Source organism: Amblyomma mixtum, chromosome 5 (assembly GCF_055824585.1).
Source record: "Amblyomma mixtum isolate Tamu chromosome 5, ASM5582458v1, whole genome shotgun sequence".
Lineage (NCBI taxonomy): Eukaryota > Metazoa > Arthropoda > Arachnida > Ixodida > Ixodidae > Amblyomma > Amblyomma mixtum.
In genome coordinates this window covers 2,380,249-2,404,454 of record NC_143016.1, presented here as the reverse complement: position 1 = coordinate 2,404,454, position 24,206 = coordinate 2,380,249, and the positions used below count along the sequence as shown (strand labels likewise).

Sequence of the window (24,206 nt, the reverse complement as noted above, 5' to 3'; positions counted from 1 at the left end):
CGGAATGTGGAGAGAGGAGAGAGGAAGCGGGACGGAAAAGGGGAAATAAATACGCGCGTTCGCCTCGGACAAAACAGTTGCTGCTTGCTTACGCAACTTTCCTGGTTTAACTAGAGCTAAACCTCAGCTAATTTTTGCTTTTATGTTTGATAATTTTATGCCCCACTACACAACGTTTCCAAGCGGAGGCTGAGAGTTATTTCAATAAATAAATAAAGCTGTACTCTGACCTGGAACGCGAAAACTGGGAACAGCGACTTGATGACTGCGCTGCTGGTGGTGTTGGTGTCTTCCGCGAAGGGGTCACCTGGAACCGCTACCTTGGAGAGGTCCCCAAGGGCTTCCGTGAGGTTCCAGCCTGACGCGAGGTGACCGAAGACGAAGAACGAGCCTCTGTTCGTGTAGTCCAAGAAGTGCTTGGCCTTCTGGGCCAAGCATTCGAGTATGCTTCGGCCGTGGCTCCATCGGAGCACGCCGATGCCGAGAATGAATTGAAGCAGCAGGCCCCACATCACTTGGTACCAGTTCACCTGCAGGACAGCCCCAAGTGACAACAAAAGCGCGTTTCAGGCTTGTGGAAAACCTGTGACGACCATCAGACCTCAGCGCTTCCTTCCGCTTCGTCAGTGACGAATCAGAAGTTAAGCGTACCATTGAAACTCGCGGCAACTTTGAGAGTCTGTCGCAGAACGATAAAAAAAAAAAAGCGAGGACACTTTGGCAACCATGGAGGAAGAAAAACTAGGAGGGACCATGACGTCACAATCTTGAAGCCTAGTCATAAAAAATATAATGGAAAGCATCATGGGAAATAGGCCCTCACGTGACAAGGCAGTGGTAGCTCTTAGCTGGATTTCGGTTTCGGTTTCGCTCTCTCGCTGTACGAGCAACTACGCGACCATCTGCTTGCGTTCACTGACGGCTCCGTGGTGAGCGCAAACTGCTCGCTCGCCGCAGCGGCCACCATCCCCGAGCGACGAGCGCGCTGACTGCGGCGCAGTGGAGACACTTGGAGCACATGCTCCTTCGCTGTGCCGCTTCTGCAGTGCCGCGTCGCGAGATTCTCGCGGCCTGCAGGGCGCTGGGAATCATCCCGGACAGTTTCGAAGCGCTCCTGTGGCCGCGCGGCACTGCGCGCACCCGTGATATTCTAGCCTCTATACCCGTGACAGAACAGTGGTGAGCCTCTGTGCGTTCATCGAACAGGCGGGCTTGACTTCCCGCTCGCTCTTCGCCAGGTAGTGCACGCGTGACACGAACGCTCCGTGGGTGCTACCTCCGACGGTATACGCGGCCGGGCGCCCCACCCCGGCCGCTAGTGCAGTATGCCGCTCGCGCGATTAGTCCGAGACAGGACGCTACGAGCGCGCGGCTATGTATACATACAGTTTACTTCTTTTTGTAAGTGATTGTGCGCAGTGGCCGGGAGACCCCGCGCAGGGGCAGACGTAAAGCCGCCGGCACTCTCTCTCGACAGCGCGAGAGAGAGAAATACTTCACTGCTGAATTTCACGTCGGAACCGCCTATGTGCGCGCGCGTATTCGGCACGACTTGTGCCTTGAGAATAGCGGAGAACGGAGGGCCCATGGGCGGGCCGAAGTCCGCCTGCCCGAGAAATAGAATCTTGCGCAGCGCGCCGGAGCGCTCGTTCAACACGTCCGTCCGCCGTGAGCGCTCTGGAAGCCGCTGCGCCCTTTTTTAGAGGCTCGTTTCTTCGCCTACTCTCGAGTACTCCGCTCATAGCATGCGCAGAAATAAACGCTCCGTATGTGTGTATAACGACGAAAGGAATTCCTCTCCATTCTCTTTATGAACCACAGTTGAACAGTGACGAGGTCGCGGCCGCACCCTTTGCTGAAAAGTTTACCCGCAGTTTTCTACAGTGCACCCAAAAACTCAAGAGAGTAACCAACAGAGACGCGGAGCCTTCAGAAAACCTCGAGCTCGGTACGCATTCCGCCAAAGCGCTGCGCTGCGCTACTTCGGAGCACGGACGTTCACTAAAAAGCACCGCTGGCTGGCAGTCTGGTAACTGTGGAGGAGGGCCTATTTCCCATGAGTCAGTGCGCAAAAGGGCCCTCGGCAGCGGCGTCAGAGGAGGATGGCTTGCAGAGGCTGAGCGCACTCCCTCCTAGTTTTTTTACCTCCATGTTGGCAACTAAAGTGTTGAGAGGCGAAAGCCGAAAACACTACGCCGTGACGACTACCGGTGGATGTGTCGTCCCACCGTTCCCGTGCCTATATCGATACCCAAATTGTATATCTTTCGGGGATCTTAAGTATTCATTACGCTTAACAACAGATTTTTTCATCTAATTTAACACAAATCCAACGTTTTTCCGACCATTCTGTGGCAATTTTCACTATGCCATGACGACTTCCGGTAGACATGACGTCACACTGTTCCCGTGGCTATATCGACGTCCGCGTTATTTCAACGCAATTTTGACATTTGTGACTGTAATTAATTATCTAATTAATCTACAGACATCAAACGTGGCTTCTAGGTTCATTTTTTCCTCCTCTATCTGAAGCAACCACTTTTTTTCTCCTATCTCTTTTAGCTCCCGAGTTAACACGAGTTAAACGCTGCCAAAGGTGTGACATCCTCTGCTATCGGACGACAGTCATCATCATCATCAGCCTGACTACGCCCACTGCCGGGTAAAGGCCTCTCCCATGTCTCTCCAATTAACCCTGTCCTTCGGCAGTCGCGGCCACCGTATTCCCGCAAATTTCTTAATTTGATCCGCCGATCTAACTTTCTGCCGCCCCCTGCTACGCTTGCCTCCTCTTGGAATCCATTCCGTTACCCTTAAGGACCAGCGGTTATCTTGCCTTAGCATTACATGCCCTGCCCAAGCCCACTTCTTCCTCTTGATTTCGACTAGGATGTCATTAACCCGCGTTTCTTCTCTCACCCAATCCGCCCACTTCCGATCTCTTAACGTTACACCTATCATTTTCCTTTCCATAGCTCTCTGCATTGTCCTTAACTTAAGCTGAACCACCTTGTCTGTTAGCCTCCACGTTCCTGCCCTATAGGTGAGCACCGGTAAGATACAGCTGTTGTATACTTTTCTCTTGAGGGATATTGGTAGACTGCCATTCATGATCTGAGAGAACCTGCCATATGCGCTCCACCCCATTCTTATTCTTCTAGTTACTTCCCTCTCATGATCCGGATCAGTTGTCACTACCTGCCCTAAATAGACATTCTCTTACTACTTCCAGCACCTCGCCACCAGTTGCGAACTGCTGTTTTCTTGCTAGACTGTCGAATATTACTTTGGTTTTCTGCATATTAATTTTTAGCCCCACCGTTCTGCTCTGTCTAACTCATTGATCATGCTTTGCAGTTCTTGTCCTGAGTGACTTAGCAAGGCAATGTAATCAGCGAATCGCAGATTACTTAGGTATTCTCCATTAACTTTTATCCCCAACTGTTGCCATTTCAGGCCCCGGAATACCTCCTGTAAACAGGCAGTGAATAGCATAGGCGAGATCGAGTCTCCCTTCCGGACACCCCTCCTTATTGGAGTTTTATTGCTGACTTTATGGAGAACTATGGTAGCTGTGCAATCGTTATATATATCTTCCAATATTTTCATATAACACTCTTCTACACCCTGATTCCGCAATGCCTGCATGGCTGCTGAGGTTTCTACTGAGTCGAATGCTTTATCGTAATCAATTAACGCTATATATATATATATAGGGGCTGGTTATATTCTGCGCATTTCTCTATCACCTGATTGATAGCGTGAATATGGTCGATTGTCGAGTATCCTTTACGACAGTATGAGCCATTAAAGGCTATCGCCTTAAAAATCCCGAGTAGCGCCATCGATTTCCTTGCGGACGGCGGCTTTCCGAAAGCGCACTTACTGGTCCCGCTGTCTCCGTAGAGTTTCTCGTTAAAGCCTAGAGGAAAAGCTGGCAGCACCATCTATGTTAGTTCCTTAGCACTTCCATCCATCGCGGTAATGCCGGGAAGACAAGTTTCCGAATTTGACTTGGCTAGTGTTTGGCTTAAAACATGGATTCTCCGTCGGAATCGATAGCTGCGCTGCGGTGCTCTCCTCAGTGCGTATACGTGAGATTATTTCAATAATGGTCTTTCACTTCTTCAATTAAGTTTACCGCAAGACCGGGTGTTATATGCAGATATGGAAACTTGCACATCATTTCTAGCTTTTATTCGAGGTTTGTCTCGAAAAGAGTCGCACTGTAACGGCTGAATCCAAGTCTTGCACCCAAAAATAGCCAAGCCAAATACGAAACCTCGTCTTCATGGCATTCGTACGACTCGCTGTATCGCTGTCTCGCCATATGGGTGGAATACATCGCAGCCAGATTTCCCGCTAGGTGTTATTGAGAAACTCTATGGCTGTCTCATCCTCTTCGCCTGTCAGCTAGATGATGATGCTCTCCTCTCTTCCGACGCTTCCGCTTTACGGACGTACGACACCAGATCTTCTCGACGTCCTCGCTCGCGTAGTAGTTCTTCCGAATCCTGCCCGATATATTCATTGTCACAGTTACCAAAATGTAACTTTCTTATACGTCTAAGCTAAAGGGAATAGAGTTCATATACAGACTTCGTGTTGCGCGTGTCATAGTGAAGACCAGCGCTGCGTCACTTGACAATTGTAGCTGTATCTTTATAAGCTACAGCGCCGTAATGGTAGCGCAGTAGCGCTCAGTTCCGTCGCTCGATTATTTGTTTATTCGTACAAATGGCTAATATTCGTAAAATATCATTCGGTTTGTCGCTATACTATTCGCATTCGATTCGGTAGCAAAGCTGCATTAATCGTATTCGATTCGCTTTTGAAAAATTACTATTGCACAAAAGGTTAAAACTGCTCAAAAAACGAAGACATAGGCAACAAGTAATACAGAAAACATCACAGTGTTTTGTGCGTTCCTCGTTGCCTATGTCTTCGTCTTTTGCGCACTTTTAACCTTTCCGGTAGTATGAACCAACTAGCTCGCAAGAACGTACTATTGCACGCCCTCGTTCTAAATCAACCTCATCTAGCCTTATATAGAAGGGCATTGTCGCTTAAATTATCAGACATCGTTTCCTTCCCGATTTTGCTTTTTTCCAGCTCTGCCCAGCAAACCAAAAACCTCTCGCAGACGTCTAGCTAGACGTCTCTGAGAGGTTTTTGGTTTGCTAGGTGTATTCACGCAATGTTTCTTCTGTACCAATTTTTTATCTCCATTTAGCCGTCTCAATTTCGTGGACATTCTTTTTGACCTTCCTAATAACTTGCTTTTTTCCCCTTGTTGCCTGCCTAGCCTGCATGTCGTAAGCTTTCTAATCATTTTCCTTCATTGTGAGGCCGCATTTTTACCGTAAAAAGGCCTGAAGACCTTGACTATCCACCTGTTCTCATCCCTTTTTCGTAGTCTCTCCTCAAATGATACTCTGCTCATATACTCATGCAGAGCTTCGCGTACTGTCTTTCCTTGGGCCCCTAGAGCTAATAATCTGTTCATTGTACTTTTTTTTAGTCTCTTGTGTTTGCACCACATCTGATTTTAAGCACAGTACCGCGTTCGAAAGAGTCAGCTCTGCAACAATCCAATGAAGAAGGATGGAGAGCTTCGCGAGTTGGTAACAGTACTTCATTGTAGGTTGTACAGCGCTAAACAGATGAAGGTCGTCTGCTATCTTTTTCTTCAGTCTATGTTGTGCTGTACCACACACAATAAACCTGCAACTATTACAGAGTTCCACAGTCTTCGTATTACTCCATATGTACTGTATTCTCCTCTCATTCCACAATGTCCGGCACCTGTTTGTTGGTCAGAAATGTTTCGTCCTCATCCTGGCCTAACCGTGTAGTTCCGTCCACGCTGCGGCAGTAGAGGCTAATTTGTTTATGGTCACCCCCTAAGCTGTTAAAACCATTTTTATCTATATTCACTTCCTTTAATTTTTCGTAAATATGCTGCAATATTGCTGTAGTCAGGGTTCGACTGTCGGTTTCCCGATTGCCACGTTATTTGCCCTTCGCTTCTGTCTTCTTTGTTAACTATGATGAGTTCATATTTTTATATAACTATGATGAGTTCATATTTTTATATAGGCACACTGTTATTAGATCGAATAACAGTGTGCCACTGTAGTCCATGCGCCCATCGAGTTCCTCAATGTGGACATTCATAACCCCTAGGGTGATCTCTTCATTATTTCTAAACTCTGCTGTTTCCTGGCTCAAACAATTAACGACCTCTTCATTGCGTTTACATCCTCTCCCTGTCCACATATAAACTACGTCTATCCAAGTGCTCTTTCGAGATACTGCGCCATGGATTCATGTATGTTAAATGGTAATAATTTCCTTTTGTTCCTCTTAACATGCCACGTGTCGTAGCCCTCACGTCCGGTCGCCATCGCTCCACCCTCACCGCATCACACCCTTCTCCGCCTCACCGCTGCGTCCTCCTCGGATCCAAGCCCTTACACACCTGTCAATGACAGACGCATTGCACAGACGTGGACAAGTCCTTTTGTCGAAACGTTGGCTCGCGAATTGAGGCTTCCCTTCAACTCTTGTTCGCTTCGTTTTTGTGCTATCAGAAACGAAGGTAGATAAATTTGCCACTGTCGCTTAAGTATGAACTGATAAAAGTGAACTCGTTTGCGTTCCTTGCTAAAATTTCGTTTGCAAAAATTTAAAAAACCACATGCAACTTTAAATATCAGTATTGGTTTCTAACTTGTGTAGAAATGAAAAGCAGGAATAATGAGGCAGCCTTTTGGGCGCATTGTTTTCTCGGAGCAATTAACCGCGCCTTGCGCTCTCGAAAGGCGACTTCCAAAAGAGCAACTTGGTCAAGAACGCTAGGCCAGACCAGTCCGCAGTAGGCAGTTCGAAATAACTCCTTGTTACCCTTGGGAAGGACGGCCTCCTCGATAGATATAGAACACTTAATCTATTCCATTCCCCATGAAACTTTGTTAGCGGCCGCCAGGCAACAAGCCGGAGACTACGGTGAAGTAAACTTTCGCAATGCGGCCGGCATGTCTATGGATAATTTCCTCAAGCTATTAGAGTTTGCGCCGGGCTTATATCCTTCCATGTCTTTCCGTTCGCGCATTTCTCGGAAACGATTTGCACCAAACAGCCTGCCAGAAAAACCTGCTACAATGTATTTGTTCTTTGCCTCACCAGAAATTTTCTTTTTGCACTACTGTCTGTTTTCGCAAGTAGCGAAACGTGCTTAGCTAGAGGCAGCCGCTGAGTGCCAGGGCCTTTCTTAAGTGAGTCAGAAGAGCGGCGCATAGCTAACAGCAACGAATTGCACTAGGCTAAAAATGTCACGTGACTATCATCGCTGTCACACCGTCGTAAGGCGAGCACCGCCGCTAGGCGTGCGTCATCAACGCGGAAACGCACGAGACCCGATGTGTTCGGGCACTGAATGGATAGAGATGAGAAATCTGTGCCCAGCGTTTCGCGTGTACACGGCTGTCTTCCTGTCTCTTTCTTTCAAGTGGACAAACTCGATGTGCTGCCAGGCGCGTATTACGACAGCGAGCTTACTCTTGATGGGTACTTGGAGAAGATGAAACCGAAGAGAATAATCGCCACGATGCCGCCAAGCGAGATGAGCCGATGGCTGTCGTTCAACGAGTCTTGCACCAGGAACGCCACCAGCGAGAGCCACACCGAACCCCATATGCACGGCTGCCTGCAGAATGTAGAACCCCGATGCGAGAGGCTTAATTTGCAAGGTTCACCTATTGCTGCATGAAGTATAGTGTTGTTGTTTTTTTATTACTTGTTGACAAGATAGGTTCGGTCTCTCCCGATCTATATCACTTCGCTGCACCACACACTCTATATTGTTGGATACCACTCAAGAACAAAGCGGTTTTTCCCCTACAAAAGACCTCTTTCCAGCCAATAGTGTCAACCGATTCTCATGAGCCTGCTATAGCATTACAATGCAGGCAGTGGTAGATGAAAGGGAATAATCCCCTCCCTGCATTGTCACGCTAACAGGTTCCTGAGAATCGGCCGACGCCATTGGCTGGAAGAGGGCCCTTTGAGGGGGGAAATCTGCTTCGTTCCCGAGTTCACTATAACGCCTCGTTATAGTGAATTACTGGACCTGCTTCGTTCTTTTGTGCGAACTTAATGCTGCGGAAAAGGGTACTTCCTTGACTTCATCATCATCATCATCAGCCTGACTACACCCACTGCAGGGCAAAGGCCTCTCCCATGTCTCGCCAATTAACTCGCGGCGCAACTTTTCTTCGCGATATTGCATGACGACTCAGAATCGTGTCCATATTTCTTGCTTTCCTTCGCTCTGCAGTCTAATAAAGCGGTCTGTAGGCACCCACCGCAGGCCGCCTTAGAGACGGCCTGGCTTTAGACTCATTCTGACGGCTCTGTCAGGCGGTGAAATGGACGTCATCGCCGCAGTCATATATTCGCTGAAAGTGATGTGCACAATATCAGGGCGTTTGGGACATGCATTCATTTTGACAGTGAGTGCACTGTCTTGTCGGCAAAGTTTTCACAGCGCACCGATGTGAAGAATCAGATTAAAAGTTCGAGCAAAGTAAATGTCACAGTTTCTAAGAAAATCGAATAGCGAACGTTGATTTCAGTACACAGTACTGAAGAACAGCCAGCCTTTAAGCCCTCCGCCGGGTAGGAAAGAAGATTCCAGAGGTGCTGCACCCGTAACCTCGTTGTTTCAAGCTCCTCACCCACTTCCATAAATGGCGTCCTCCGTGTTGGCAGCACGGCGCCGTCTATCTATACTTGTCCCTGGCAGACCCTATAGACAGGACCTCAAGGAAACAATGCAATTGGAAAGAAACAGCGTGCAACACAAAAGCATAAAGGACGAAAAGAAAAAATATTATAGGCCAGGACACAAAATTACATTAAAAAAACTAAAACAGACGCTGTAGGGTCAAGGAGGATTGTGTAGTGTACAGCACAGCACACGCGCAGAAAGATAGGAACAAAAATTGGCAGTGGCTTAGCTCGGCTATGCCAGGATATACGTAGCGAAAGCAGGCATGCGACACAGCTGGCGAAGCGAGCGGAGGCGAGCGCAACGACTAGGTAAGCGGTGTGACGTCATACTAAACGGCGGCTCTGCGCCGAGGCGCGCGGTGTGACGTCATGCCAGATGGCGCGGCGAGCGCGCGGCGTCCGCCAGCTGCGGCGGTTGCTAGGGAACGGCTCAAGGTCGGTCTCTGCCTCCTCGGAGCACCGCCACAGCGAAATCGCAAGTTCGTGGCCAATGTAGCTTTCGCTATAAAAATTGCACAGGCGATCATTCGATGTGACGCGTCAAATTTCGCGTTAGCAGTATTGCTTGTACATTTAACACCGTGGCGATGCACCCCGTGACAATAGCTGCGCCGCCTGCGCTGGAGCAGCGAAGTGGCAAGGAGCGGAGAGCACCGCTGTAGAGTGAACTATTCTAGTTCACTGTAAGCGCAGCGTAGGCGGAGCATCAACTGGCACGTCGTACTGGTATGACTATACTAACGGCGGGCTACAAATCTCTAATTGCAATTGTAATAAGGGAGTAATTACTCATAGACATCCACCCAAGCGCAGCCATACGGCTACAAAGGAAAGCTATACAGCTTTCTCAGAAATTTCGTAGTTAAAGAAAAATTCGTCCTGGTCCGGGGTCAATAAATTGCAATTAATACAACAATTGCAATAAATTGCAATAAATCTAATTGCAATTAGACACCTACCGGTAATAGTTAAAATTAATTAGAATTTAGTCAATCACTTTACTAGTTAGCATGATTCAACTGTTTTATTGACGCCCGCCAGAACTGGTATTGTGATGCAGCGACAAGCTTCTCTTTGTTTCCAAAACACTATTTCTAAAAATTAGTGGCGATCTTCCCTGAAATGCCTAGTACTAGCTGTTAAAAGATACAAAAGTGATCTTCGCTAAGGAGTACGCAGCACTAAGTCAGTACATTACCTCTATGACCGGCATGTCATATATACGTGCAGGAAAATTGCCTACTGATAACGACAGTGAACAAATTAGCGTCACATATCAGTAATGTGGGAGGCTTGGGAGCGAACTAAAAGTACGAGCCATGGCTTCTGAGACCGAGCATCAAGGCAGGCTTTGCTGAACTTCGCAAAACCTTGCGCGTTGCCCAATATTGCACGCCACGTATGCGAATTATGATCGCCGTGACTCTAATAGCTGCTTACCCTCCATCCCGTGCAGACCGATCGCTGCAACATACGGTGCATCGTCGGAGAGGGCCCTGTTTTTGAAACAGTCGTCGAACAAAACTACGACGTGTCTTATTCGAACTCTCAATTACTCGAAAAATATTAAGAAATTTGAACAGATATTCCATTCAATTTGAATAATTTTTATCACGCACTTTTATTGGTCCAACGAATCTAATACAGGATATTCGCTACTCGAAAATTTTGAATATTCGCACGCCCCCAACGACGGGGGGTTTGAGAAAGAACGAGGTCTACAATCCAGATGTGCTTTTTTCTCGTAATCCCATGAGGGATGTCGCCAATTGAAGGCTCCCGTGTTCCATTGTCTCTTGGTTCGCAAGAACATGTCAAGTTTAGGAAATGGGGCATTAGTGGCGCCCCGACCCCTTGCGAGGCCTTGCTGCCGGCAACGGGTCTTACTTCGCTGTGGTGCCGCGCGATCTTCAGCGGCGTTAGAAAGCTCGACAGTCGTCCGTTCTCGCCACGATAAGAATTGCGTGAGGAACGGTTATACCTCAGATTGACTAATTGCGCACCGATATTCCATGCAGTCCATACAGCGCCTTCAAGTGACCGAAGCTGACTAACATTGTCTAAGAGCCTAACATAACTCCATTGGAATTTCACCCTTCTAAGACGCAATTTTTCAATGGTAGTGATAAGATCAAATCTAAAATCCTAAGAATACCGTAAGGAATTTCAGCGTCATCATCATACTTGAGCAGTGGCTGTACAATGACCACTTCGTTCTTGAATTGTATTCGGCTAAAGGCTTTTTTTTTTTCGGCCTTTCAAACTTAAAGGGAAGCTGCAATGTTTCTTTTTTTTTTTTGAAAATTCGAGGTTATTCAAGAATTCGAATTTATATAGTTTCTAGGTAAAGCATGCAAGGTATTTTAGCACTAGCATTTATAATGCTGACGTAATCATCGGTTAAAACAGTGACTATGTTCAGGCTCATCCTCACTGCGTTGTAAAAGTGCAGGAAACTCATAGTGACATCACTGTTGCCGAAATTTAAGATGTTCGCTGCCTTCGCCTGCATGCTGCTGTGCGTCGTCCGATGCAGACAAACAATGTTTCAATGCTTCGTGAGCTTCACCTACGATGGCATTGGTTTTCTGGAAACGTAGCGTCGTCGTACGTGACGTCATTACCGGTCCTTCTGCCCGTCAATGTGCACCGGAGAGAATCCTGAACGTCGACGCCTTTTTATTCAGCGATTACGCCACAATTTCAGATGCTAGCGCAATACGAATTCGCAGGCTTTACCTGCATGTTTCACACATTCGGCCCTTTTAAACTCATCGAATTCTAAAACCTTTTCATTTGCCCTTTAACGTCACACGGAAGCGAAAAATACTATTTTTTTTTTTAGAATTTCGAAAACGCGGTTACCCTTGTGACCCAACAAATTTTGGCTACATCGCGCCAAAATACATGCGCTTTCGAGAAGCTTGCACGCAAAGCAACCTCTCCAGTGCACGCAACTCGTCGAAACAGCCAAATTTTGTTGGGCCACAGCGCCGGAGTAACCACGTTTTCGAAATTCTAAGAACTACGGTGGGCTACATGCCTCTCAATAATTAAGCAGCCTAAAGATAATAGTTCAAAAAGTTAACTATTCAGTATTTGTTAACCAGCCTGCTAGTTAGTACGTCTTAGCTTTGTTCAGATGTACTACACCGCTGACAATGCTATGCCGACAAAAGCGCGCTTCTAATTCAAAAAGCCTGTTTTAAAAATTGGGTAAAGTCTTAGGTAAAACAAGCTGTATACCACGTCGGCGAACCGTCAGTTCCAGGACGGCGAAGCGGTGAGCGCACGTCTCGCGTAGTGTCAAAGCGGCGGCGGCAGCAAGCCTGGCATGCATATGAACGGAACAGGCGTCCAGAAACGTGCGGCGAGCCGTGTTATCCCATTTGACGTCAGGGGTGCCCGCAGGCACAGAAAAGGCGCCTGAGACAGGAGCGACTCACAGCCAGCGGCGCTTCTCCTCTGCGGCAGCGAAGGAGTCCCGGATGCTGCGGGTAACGTCCCTCGCACTGACGAATCGGTCGATGAGCACAGCCGCGCCGTACCACATGAGGATGAAGTAGGTGCCGAGAGTGACCACCGCGAGCAGCTTGACGTCGTGGCAGTAGTCTGGGGCCTTGTCCCAGGTGAGCACGATGCCCGCCATGAGGTAGGCATGGAAGAGCACCACGGCGCACAGCGTGACCGCCAGGGGACCGTACTTCTCCCAAATCTTTCGCCGACGATGGACGCTCTCCGGGGATGCGGCGCCGGACCGTAACCAAGGCTTCAGCATCAGTGGCTGGGGAATAGAGAAGAATACGTTTGGTTTGGTTTTATGTGGTTTAATGTCCCAAAGTGACTCAGGCTATAAAGGACGCCGTAGTGTAGGGCTCCGGATAACTTCGACCACATGGGGTTGTGTTTAACGTGCACTCAAAATCGCGCAGTACAGGGGCCTGTAGCATTCGATTGCCTCTGCCGATATGCGACCGCTGCGGTCGGGGTCGAACCAGCGTCTTTCGGGTCAGCAGCCGAGCACCTAATCACTGAGCCACACAGGCGGATTAAGAGAGTGCGAGAGCAGCGCGTCTCGCAAAGGCGCCATCTCTTGCATCAGCTGCAGCGTGCTCCCTGGCCAACAAGACCTGTTCTAAATCTATACGGGCTTCCGCTCGCTGCAGCCGTTGGTGTTCCAGTTAAATTTCAAACAAGCTTCCACAGCCTGCAAGCTGCAGTCGGCGCATGTTTCACGCAAGCGTATCTTTTTCACAAGTTGCACGTACACAACACGATTATCCTTGCGATTCGTGAGCGAAAGGCGATGCAGTGCATGTCAGCATCCACACTACGGAATAGCGTGGCTCAAAAGAAAGGCGATAGAACGGGGATGTTTTGAAAAAAGTGTATTTTGTTCTTGACGATCCTGTGCATGCGTCCGCGTAGAGAAGAGTACACGGACAGCTCCAAGTTAGCAAATTTCATTCTGGCTCCCGCGATCGAACACACACACAGTTGTTTGGCGTCGGGAGGTACATACATTATACTCTTCTTGGAAGCCAATGACCACGTTTTCAGATAATTCTCCTCCGTACTCTCTTGCACTGCTCTAGAGGAGGATTTCCTTGATCAAAAAAAAATGGAGGGGACACTTAAGCGATAGCGTAATGGGTTAATTTCTACATATGCAGAAGGTCATTCTTTGCTTTACATTCTTAAATCCATGAGAATCCTCATACCACTCCTGGCGTAGTGGCGCAGCGGTTAAGCGATGCGACATTGCCCTGCGATGGCAGGTGCTCCCAGCGGTGGGCCCTGTGGGACCCAGGTTGCTCTTCTAGCGACCAATCATTGATTTAATTGCCACCTGCCACGGTGGGCAATTTGCTCACTATCCGTTGGGGCAGGTTGTGATGATGCCGCAAGGTCACGTGACCTAGATGGGTCCTAGGCTGCTCCCTGGGGACCACCTCCCAGACCTGCCAGAGCCATACGCCCGTTATTTTCCGGTCACAACGCCGACACCGAATTTTCTGGTGAACGGGGACTTAGCGCTAACGCGTTGCGTCCTCGCTCCTCCTCCTGCTCCTACTCCTACTCTTCACCTTCCACCACCTCGTCCGTTACGGACGGGACGACTATGCGAAACCGGGGCAACGAGGCTTAGCACTGTCAATGATAACAAGCTGGTCGCCATCATTTCTGAGGAAGTTAAAGAAACGCATGGTGCAAATACGTACCATGAGTCCCTCATAAATACCGCCCCTTACTGTGACGGTGAGCCAACGCCTGCGACGACAGGGCTGATAGCGAGCTGTTACTAGACGTCCACGGTACCAAAGGCGAGGCTCAACAGCCGCAAAGGGGCAGCAAAAGCAATGCAAGGGTCGTATTCTCATAGGAGCCATTATCCATTTCGTATTCATTTGGTCCTCTAGTATATTTGTCACTTGTTCGGTGACGCAGCCGCGGCTTAGAAGCATCCCTTGGAAGCGCCTGGATTTTCTGGAGGACTGATTTTCTGGATTTTAGGATTTCCTGAAGAACGGGACCTTTAAAATGAACAATGAATTTCTACGGAATACAGCCCTAGGAAGCCGATCGTAAGGCATTCCTTGCTGCTTTAGGAAAGGATTTTACCGAATAACACGCCGGCGAAGCCAAACATCGTGCTGACAACAAAATGACTAATGATTTAACTATCCGGTGCCGTAGTATAATAGAACCGTAAAGCTGAACGGTTAGTGAGCACGTCTTGTTTTCGTTGAAAGCCTATTTATTTACATATTTGCTTGTTCCTTACATGGCCAGAGATGGTAACGCGAACAGTCGGGGCGCCCTGGGAATTTTTGCGCGTGGACGACGGCAGAAACACTTAAATCTGCGGCATATACCGAAAAACCATTCACTCTGGAGTGGCAACCACTACATGCCCTAAGACTAGAGGCCGCTATTCCTTACATCGGTACATGCAACAACGGCGCGCAACTTGTCGCATCTTGTTGACAATAATGGCATGGCCAGCAATAGCGTTGTCTAATTAGACAGTGAAATGACGCGCGACTTCAAGTATACGGCACCTCGTTTCCGAGTACCGAAATAGCGCGTAACAAAGAGCTCTGCTCACAGGTTCGGATTTGCGGACATTGGGTGCATCATGGATGCTTTCCTCGAGCTGCAAGGCAGCGTGGTCGTCTGGCGTGGCTGCCGTGGCGCTGGGCGGCGCGGCTGGGGCGTTCCCCGCAGCAGAGGTGGCGGTTGCTGCAGCCGCGGTCACCGCGTCCTTCGAGGAGGCAGCCGGAACACTTGGGCCAGCAGTTGATACTGGGCGCGCCTTTGGAGAGGTGGCCATACGGCTGCTGCGCCTCTTGGGAGAGCTGAAGCTTGGTTCTTCGGTGGAAGACATTGGCTGCCACAGAGCTGCGGGGAGCGTTCACGGCGTCAAGAGCGACACGCGGCCCGCGGGACAACCGCATCTTGGGCACAGCCCCACGCTGCAGCTTGAGAAAAGAGGGTACTAACCGAGAGTGAATACGAAGCCACGAACTTTCTCACCAAAAGCACGAGTGGGGGCTTTCTTGGGGCTCCGTTGCTGTTCGCGAGAGTGAAGCGTGGATGATGATGTCCTCAGGCTTAATGGCACGTGCCCAAGGCGCGAGCTATAGCCGTCCTCTTCCTTTTCTCAAAGTTTGTTTTGTGGTTTGTGGAGGTTTAACGTCCCAATGCGGCTCAGGCTATGAGGGAGGCCGTAGTGAAGGGCTCCGGAAATTTCGGCCACCTGGGGTCCTTTAACGCGCACTGACATCGCACAGCACACGGGCCTCTAGAATTTCGCCTCCATCGAAATTCGACCGCCGCGGCCGGGATCGAACCCGCGTCTTTCGGGTCAGCAGCCGAGCGCCGTAACCACTGAGCCACCGCGGTGGGGCTGAACGAGTTCTTCTGCAGTTCTGCACTAGCCTCCCGGAAAGTTCTCGTGTAAGTAGTGCAAGGTACTTGGCGCATTCCGTAGCAGACGGCTCCGCGGCCATGCTTGTTTTAGTAGGCGGCGTTGCGACCATGGTTGAGACGGCTGCATGCCCGTGCTAGACGCGGCATCTGCGCTGTGCCCTCACTAAACAGCTGAAATGCAGTGCGCGTACATGTGTGGATGCGCGCGTGTGTGCGTGTGTCTGTGTACGCGCGTAAGAGGCTGGCTGGCATGGCGCACTGCGAATGGGTTCTCATCTTTCTGTCCAGCCTCGCACGTTGCTTTACACCATTTCTATTTTGTGTGCAAATATTATTACTGCACGCAACACAATGGTGCGTGAGAAGTTTTTTTAACACGTGGGTGATTGCGACGTTTGTGATGACACGCTGCTACATCAGTACACGGGAAAAAAAACCAGTCACACAAGAAGAGGGACAAGAGTGTACACACCACAACGACTGGACTAACAACTGCTTACTCGAAAAAGAATTTGCCTTTTTAAGTCGTTCACGATAGATGAGATTTCTTGTCTCTTGTCTCTTATGCTCAGTGATTTGTGATGATGCTGTCGCGCATGCTCTGCTGGCCTTGCTCGGATTATGTATTTTCTAATAAACTTCAGTTGTTAGTCCAGTCGTTGTGGTGTGTACACTCTTCTTGTCCCTCGTCTTGTGTGACTGGTTTTTTTTTTCGTTTACAATGTACCAACTGGCCCGCATTTCAAACCTTCGACATCAGTACCTCCGCTTACAGAAGCGACTGGCCTTGAGGTCGCCGTCAGCCCACACCTTCGCCTGCCATTTAGTCTCTGATAGTCATTCCGCCGTCACCGTCCGCCGACAGTGAACGCGAGTTCAAATATAGTCCGAGTTATCACGCAACTCTTTCCTTCTGTAATTGGCGGGCAACCAGTCACTTTTCGATACAACGGCAACAGCCTGAATCACGCGTATTAACTGTCAATGGTCGTCTCGAGCGGAAGTCTGAGTAACCTTTCGAATTAAGTTTGTTGCCTCTTCAAAGTACCCGTTGACTCGGTGACAGTCGACCGACCTGCGCCACTTTGCACAACGCAACGGAAAGGATTTGGTTTGGTTTATGGGGTTTAACGTCCTAAAGCGACTCAGGCTATGAAGGACGCCGTAGTGAAGGGCTCTGGAAATTTTGACCCCCTGGTGTTCTTTAACGGGCAACGGAAAGGACGGTGTCAAATTCTTCAGCACTTTTGGAATTAACAAATTTCATAGCCGTTCCACGAGATGTGCAAACTTCGAACAAAGGCACAGTGTTCAATACAACAACCTCAATCTCGCTCATATGTCAAACCACGCGACAAACACCAACACACGGCTGCGGAAGACGAACGTTTTTGCACTTTTGCACTCGATTTGGCCGCTGCACCGAGAGCACTGGTTTGGTTTGGTTTGGTTTGGTTTGGTTTATTGGGGTTTAACGTCCCAAAGCGACTCAGGCTATGAGGGACGCCGTAGTGAAGGGCTCCGGAAATTTCGACCACCTGGGGTTCTTTAACGTGCACTGACATCGCACAGAAAGCACTGGTGTTAAGGCCCAACTCCATCGGCGCTTTTCGGCGCGCATCCTGCGCGCTTGGGGGCCCACGCGTCGGCCAGAACAGGTCTGCGCATGCGCGACGCGTCGTCCGCCGCCGAGCGCGTCCACGACGCTCGCATCCGACAGTGCCAGATATCGGCGCCTGCTCATGGGCGCTAGCGCGCGCGTCGGAAGCGGGGTCCGGTTTACAACAATCGGAGAACCGCGGGGCTCTCGGGGACTTTTTTTCTTCATGGCTGGAAGCTCTTTCAGGTTCCCTCAAATTTTCTTGAAATCCTTGCAGCTCCCCAACCATCTTTTGTTCATGGCTTGACATTCTTTCAGTCGGCAAGCGAAAGTGCAGAAAGGACAGCCAAAATGAGGCGACAAGGGCTCCTTGAGCGTCGCCATTAAGCTTGTTGGACGGTCATGTGTACTGAGCGCCAGCACGGTGGAAGCAGCAGCGGAATTTAAGACAGTCCAGAGAGGACGTGTTTCGACCTCTTCCTCGCCCGATGCAAAGGTCTATAGCAAAAGTGCGCAAACGACGAGGTCAAAACACAGAGTAGATAAGCACAGAAATTAATTTTATATACAGTGGTTAAGGCGCTCGTCTACCGTGCCGGAGTAGTGGTGGTGGAAAACGTTTATTTGCTCTATTTTACAATATTTTTTTGCGGTTTCAGGTGGAGTCTTCCATCTCATCATCAGGGTCGGTTCCCCTAGTCCAGGGTTCCGCTGAGGGTAGCTGCCCTGCGTGCACGCCTTACTAGTCCTTGTTGGACTTTCAGGATGTCGCTGGATAGCATCCTCTCCCACTGGTCCGCACTCGGATTTTCAATTATGGGTAGCTTGTCTATTTTCTGGCATGCCCACGTGGTATGGTATAATGTTGGTTTGTCTCCACACCACGGGCACTCGCTCTTGTACTGTGTGGGGTAGATTTTACTTAGGATGTTTAGGCACGGGAATGTTCACGTTTGTAACTGTCGCCATGCTACGGCGTCTTCTCTATTGGGTTGTTTGTGTGGGGGTGGGTATTTTCTTCTGATCCCTCTGTAGTAGTTAAGAATGTCTGTATAGCTTTGGGCTACCGGCTCGGGTTCCTCAGCGGAGTCGGGAATTTTGGATGCTCGGTTTGTTGCGTACCCTCGACCTATCCTATCCGCCTCCTGATTTCCCGTAATGTCGGTATGTCCCGGCACCCAAACTATCGTGTGTTTGGCCTGGTTGTTTTGTGTTTTGTCACTTTAGCGGAGAATGCGGAGCGCGCTGTGGCTTATTCTGCCGTTTATGTAGTTGCGGCATGCAGCTTGTGAGTCGGTGAGTATTGTTAAGGACCTGTTGGATCGGTAGCCCTCCGCTGCCGCTAGAGTCACGGCTGCCTCTTCGGCCTCGACTATCGTACAGTTCCGGATTGACACGCTGGTGATTTCTTTTAGGCCCGAATTGATCACCGTTGCCACTTTGCTTTTTTTGTGGTTTCTGTTACCAATGTATGTAGTGGCGTCTACGTACGCAGTGTGGTTTTTAGTTGCCAGTGTTCTTTGTACGTACTCTGCTCTTGCTTCTCTTCGCACCATGTGTAGGTTCGGGTCCATATTCCTTGGTATCGGTGCTACTTTGATGGTGTTTCTGTATTCGTCTGGTATCGCCTCCGTGCTTTGTGTCTCCTTTATTGTAGCCTCACCGCCGTATCTGCTCAGGAGTCTTCTGCCCGTTGCCGATAGTTTTAGTTTTTCGATACCACGCCAACTGCAATTATTCTCAACTGGCGTCCACCAATCACAGTTTAGAGTCGCGAGATATTTTTCACACTGCGCGTGCACGCTGTGGTCTTTCCTTGAGCGAGGCAACAGCTCAGCATGGCTCAGCACCGTCGGTGTCGGCGTAAAAGATGAGCTTGGCAGAAGGAATGCCAGGGGAATTTCCACTAACCATTTTCGTGTCGCGTAGCTAAAGATGCACTACACTAGCCATTAAAAAATTGCACATGCAATTCTAGAGGCTTGTGGACTGTGCGATGTCAGTGCACGTTAAAGAACCCCGGGTGGTCGTTCCGGAGCCCTTCACTACGGCGTCCCTCATAGCCCGAGTCGCTTTGGGACGTTAAATCCTTACAAACCACAAACAATGTTTCCTTTCGGACCCTGTGCTCGTTCGTATAGCGGTGGAGGCATTCCGCAACGCAGTACAAGAGCGCTTTCTATTCCTGGCTGCGGAGACAATATTTCTGATGCCGGCGAAAGGGGGAAACGCCCTTGAGGTTTTAACCATGTTCTCTACATGGCGGGCATCATCTCACAGCGTCGGCGCATTACAATGCTCAAGCAATGTCAGGATGTACGCGTAGGCTCTATGACCCATATCTGGTAGCATGTTGTTGCGACTGAAGGAAGGATGAAAAGGAAATAGCACGGGCCTGCCCACTGGTTCGTGCTGAGCCACAACCGCTGCCACATGCAGATACAGGAGAGTTGAAAGATATGATGAAAGAGTGAAAGAATGGACGCGCGTCGCAATACCGCATCAGCCAAAGCGACGACGCTGGCTGTACCTATCCCTAGCCCTTGGGAGCATGCGTTGTTGTGACTGAGAGAAGAATGAAAAGAAAATTGCACGGGCCTGCCAACTGGCTCCAGCCGAGCCACCACCGCTGCCACGTGCAGATATAAGAGGAGAGTTAAAAGATCAGAGGAAAGAGAAATAGGAAAGAAAAGACGCGCGTCGCAGCTGCTGAAAAAAACAGATAAGCGGCCGAAGCCGCGCTCGCCGAAGCGAGCCGGCCTTTTATATTGAAGCGAAAGCTTCACTACGCTAGGCAAAGCCAAGGTCACCCGTGTCTGGAGATTTCACCTTCATTTGACCTTCAGATAAAGGAAAGGTGGATAACTGGCCCTCAGGGATAGTGGAAATAGTCGCGCTTTAAGCTGCGAAACCGATGAACAGCGGCAACTTCGAAAACAAAGGAAAAGCGCATAACTCCCCCCCCCCCCCCCCCCCCCACGGGACAGTGGACACCTTAGTCGGGCTTTAAGCTATGAAACCGATGAAGAGCGGGACCTTCGAAAGCAAAGGCGCATAACTGGCCCCCTGAGACAATGGACACCTTGATGGAGGCGAAATTCTAGAGGCCCGTGTACTGTGCGATGTCAGTGCACGTTAAAGAACCCCAGGTGGTCGAAATTTCTGGAGCCCTTCACTGCGGCGTTTCTCATAGCCTGAGTCGCTTTGGGACGTTAAACCCTATTAACGAACCAACCTTAGTCTACGATGAAGAGCAGCAGCTTCGAAAGCAAAGGAAAGGCGCATAATTGGCCCCCTGAGACAGTGGACACCACAGTCGTGCTTTAAGCTGCGTGGTAATAGACAGATGCGCGCTGCATGCGTTGGCATTGACAAAGTTGTGCCAGAATCGCGGCACTGAAGCCATACGCCGTCGGCGTTCATTGGCGTTTTAGACTCCGATGATTTTAAGGAAAGGAAGTGCGCATAACTGGCTCCCTGGGTCAGTGGTTGCCTGAATCGCGCTTTGAGGTACGTGGGGTGGTGAAAGAGATGTGGGCTGCATGCGCTACCGCTGACAACGTTATGGCAGACACGCGGCACTGCAGCAATAGGCCGGCAGCGTTCATTGGGTGAGGAAACTCACGATTAACCACTGCCACGTGGCAGGGTGGACGCGCTGCTTGTCCAACGCACAAAACGTTAAGACGCCAAGCCGCGCACAGTTACCCGATACGCCATAGCTTTCGCTCTCTAATAAGGTTCAGCAGTAGATAAACCGTAGCTATTTTTTTTTTAATTTTAAGAGTCGATATAGTTGACTATGATCTCAGCATTCGTGCGGATTAACGAAAAAATTGGCTGTGGCTTAGCTAAGATTAAGCCTGGATATCTCGAAGCGAAAAGCTGCGGCGAGGCAGAGGAGGAGCCGCGCGTGTAGTGAATACGGTGCTGTCTCAGAAGGTTGCTTCAGAGACATGTACTGTGGTTTGCATTCCTTTCGGGTGTACACCAAGATATGAGGCAGGCATTTGCTTTCCTTAAAAGCAATTTTCATTTCATTTTTCTTAAGGCCCTTACGGCGCGGTTCGGGTATCCACCGAGATATGAGAGCCAGGAGTCGTTTCCTTTCCCTAAAACCAATTTTATTTTCATTTTCCTTCCCTTACGGCGCGGTTCGAGTGTCCACCGAGATATGACAGTTTCCTGGCGCACTGTTTGTCTTTGTTTTTTTTGCGCCTCTCCTGTGACGCCCCTCGGTTCTGTGCATGCGCAGCTGGGGGTAATTCTGATCACGGAGCATATGCCAGACTCGAGTTTGACTAGCCTAGTGAAGCCTTTCGCTTCAAAAAAATAAAAAATGGCTGTAGCTTAGGAACTCGCTGGGCGTTCCTTCCTCATCGTTCCTGGACGTGGATTCACGGTTACTGTGTAATTTCCCTGCCTCAAACTCATTTTCTTCCTTACGGCCCCTCTTTCTTTCAATCTCACTTCCTTCCTCTACAAACGGATGCCGGACGTCCATCGAGAAATGCGAGACACTTCATTCATCTACAAACGGATGCCGGATGGAGATATGCGAGACAATTACTGCATAATTTCCTTTCCTCAAATTCATATTCTTCATTACGGCCCCTCTTTGTTTCTTCTTTCACTCTCACTAAATGGATGACGAGTGTCCACCGAGATATGCGAGGCAGTTACAACTTAATTTCCTTTCCTCAAATACAGTTCTCATTTTCTTCATTACGCCCCCACTTTCTCTTTCACTCCCACTACTACTCTTTCTGTACAGCGCGGTTAGGGTGTCCACCATTGTGGTCGCTAGGCAACGGCTCAAGGTCGGTGCGATGCAACCGCGGCGAAAGTGCCACCACGCTGAAGAGGCGAAGCGGCTGTAGTGTAGCTATATCGCTACAAAAAAAAATGCCAGTGGCTTACCTCTGCTATGCCAGGATATGGGTAGCGTGAGGCGAGGTGTCCAAATCTCGTGGACACCTGAATTAGAGGGAAGGCGCATAACTGCCTTCTTGAAACAGTGGACACCTCAACCGTGCTTTAAGCTGAGTGGCGGTAGTTACAGGTGTGCAATGCATGCGTTGGCATTGACAACGTTGTGCCAGAAACGCGGCGCTGAAGTCAGCCGTCGGCGTTCGTTTTGTTTATTGGCATTGGCAACGTTTTACACTCCGATCATTTTTAAGGAAAGGAAATGCGCATAATGGCTCCCTGGGTCAGTGGACGCCCGAATCATGCTTATAGGTACATGGGGTGATGAGAGATGTGGACTGCAGGAATTGACAAGGTTGTGCCAGAAACGCAGCGCTGAAGCCATAGGCCGTCGGCGTTCATTGGCGTTGGCAACGTTTTACACTGATCATTTTAAGGAAAGGAAGGCGAGCGCGCGCGCGGCGAGGCATTGGTAGTGACGTCACTTGCTCCTCGCGCATGCGCAGCACGGCTCTCCAGGAGCCACGCGAAACTGCTCAACCTCGGCCAGTGAAGCTCAGGCTACAAAAACTTTGCAGTGAACGCATTTCGATAAGAGCTCAGAAGGATCGCAGGGCAGCGTCCTCGCTGCTGTTCCACCAATTAATGCAGTCCCAGCAAGATTGGTTTATTGGGGTTTAACGTCCCAAAGCAACTCAGGCTATGAGGGACGCCGTAGTGAAGGGCTCCGGAAATTTCAACCACCTGGGGTTCTCTAACGTGCATTGACATCGCACAGCACACGGGCCTCTAGAATTTCGCCTTCATCGAAATTCGGCCGCCGCGACCGGGATCGAACCCGCGTCTTTCGGGTCAGCAGCCGAGCGCCATAACCACTGAGCCACCGCGGCGGGGCACAGTCCCAGCCGCTCTTAAAGGCGAAGCTTAAGACCTTAACCACACATCAGTGACGCAACCAGCACCACCGCGCTTAAGGCTTTCGCGTTACCGCGCTTTAGGTCAACAAAGTACCCCCCTGATTTTTTACTTGCAGCATGCGCATGAACTTTGCAGTGAATGCATTTCGATAACAAGCTCGGAAAGATTGCAGGGCAGCATCCTCGCTGCTGTTCCACCCATTCATGCACTCCCAGCAAGTAGAACATGAAATCGGCCAAAATTATTTAGTGTTGGTCAATCTTTCTGTGCCTTGCCGCATACAACAAAGCGCACATACACACCGCGGCACAGAACGGTCGCGCAGCACCTACATTACGGCCGCCGCAGCTCAGTGACTAGACAAGCCCTCACCATATGGCAGCATCTGTGCACGTTCGAGAGAAGCGCATGGAGCAGCGAACAAGATCTCGTCGCGCCGCTGGAAGCAATGTTAGCACTTATATTCTTACACCGTGAGATGGAGTTGTGAAGGTCCTTATCATAAGCAGATGGGCGGATATGCGCTTGATGGAGAATTTCACGGGCTAGTCAGCTCACAGCCGAGTGCCGTTGCAACATCGCTGTGTGCCTCCAACAGTCACCTCACGCTTGCAGGTTCCCCTACGCAGCGAACAAGTTGCGAGATAGTAGACATATACTCGGGGATAAATTCCTCTGGCTATGCACACAGGTCTGATGTGAATCGGACGTTTTGCAATCCCCTTACTCTGCCAGATGCTGAAATGGTACGCAGGAGTTGCACTACAGGATCAAGATTCATTAGAATGGCCCCTTCCGAACCTAAATTGGCCATCTAAGGCTAGCTGGCCATCCCAACGGTTGTTGGGTCCATTCCAAAAATGACTGGGGTAAAGCACAGAGAGAAGCGACTAGAGGCACGCCGCAGTGCAAGGCTTCGTATTAAGAATGTTTCTAACCTCCGTTGAAATGCGGCCTGAAATCAAATCCATGCACCAGCATTATGCCACAGCTAACACAGAAGGTGAGAGAAAAAAAAGCTTACTTCAGT

The 24,206-nt window shown here is 49.6% G+C and overlaps 1 protein-coding gene across 1 annotated transcript in view; it reads right to left on the bottom strand.

The window, feature by feature from the left end:
• The window catches only part of LOC149341138 (uncharacterized), a 32,070-nt gene extending 16,886 nt beyond the window's left edge, over window positions 1–15,184 (bottom strand). Inside the window, exons 1-4 of the mRNA XM_089542837.1 lie at window positions 14,906–15,184; window positions 12,243–12,580; window positions 7,564–7,711; window positions 231–530 (exon numbers count right to left, since the gene is read on the bottom strand). Coding sequence (XP_089398963.1) covers window positions 231–530; window positions 7,564–7,711; window positions 12,243–12,580; window positions 14,906–15,184 — 1,065 coding nt within the window. The remainder of the gene's footprint in view (window positions 1–230; window positions 531–7,563; window positions 7,712–12,242; window positions 12,581–14,905) is intronic.
• Between the last annotated feature and the right edge of the window lie 9,022 nt (window positions 15,185–24,206).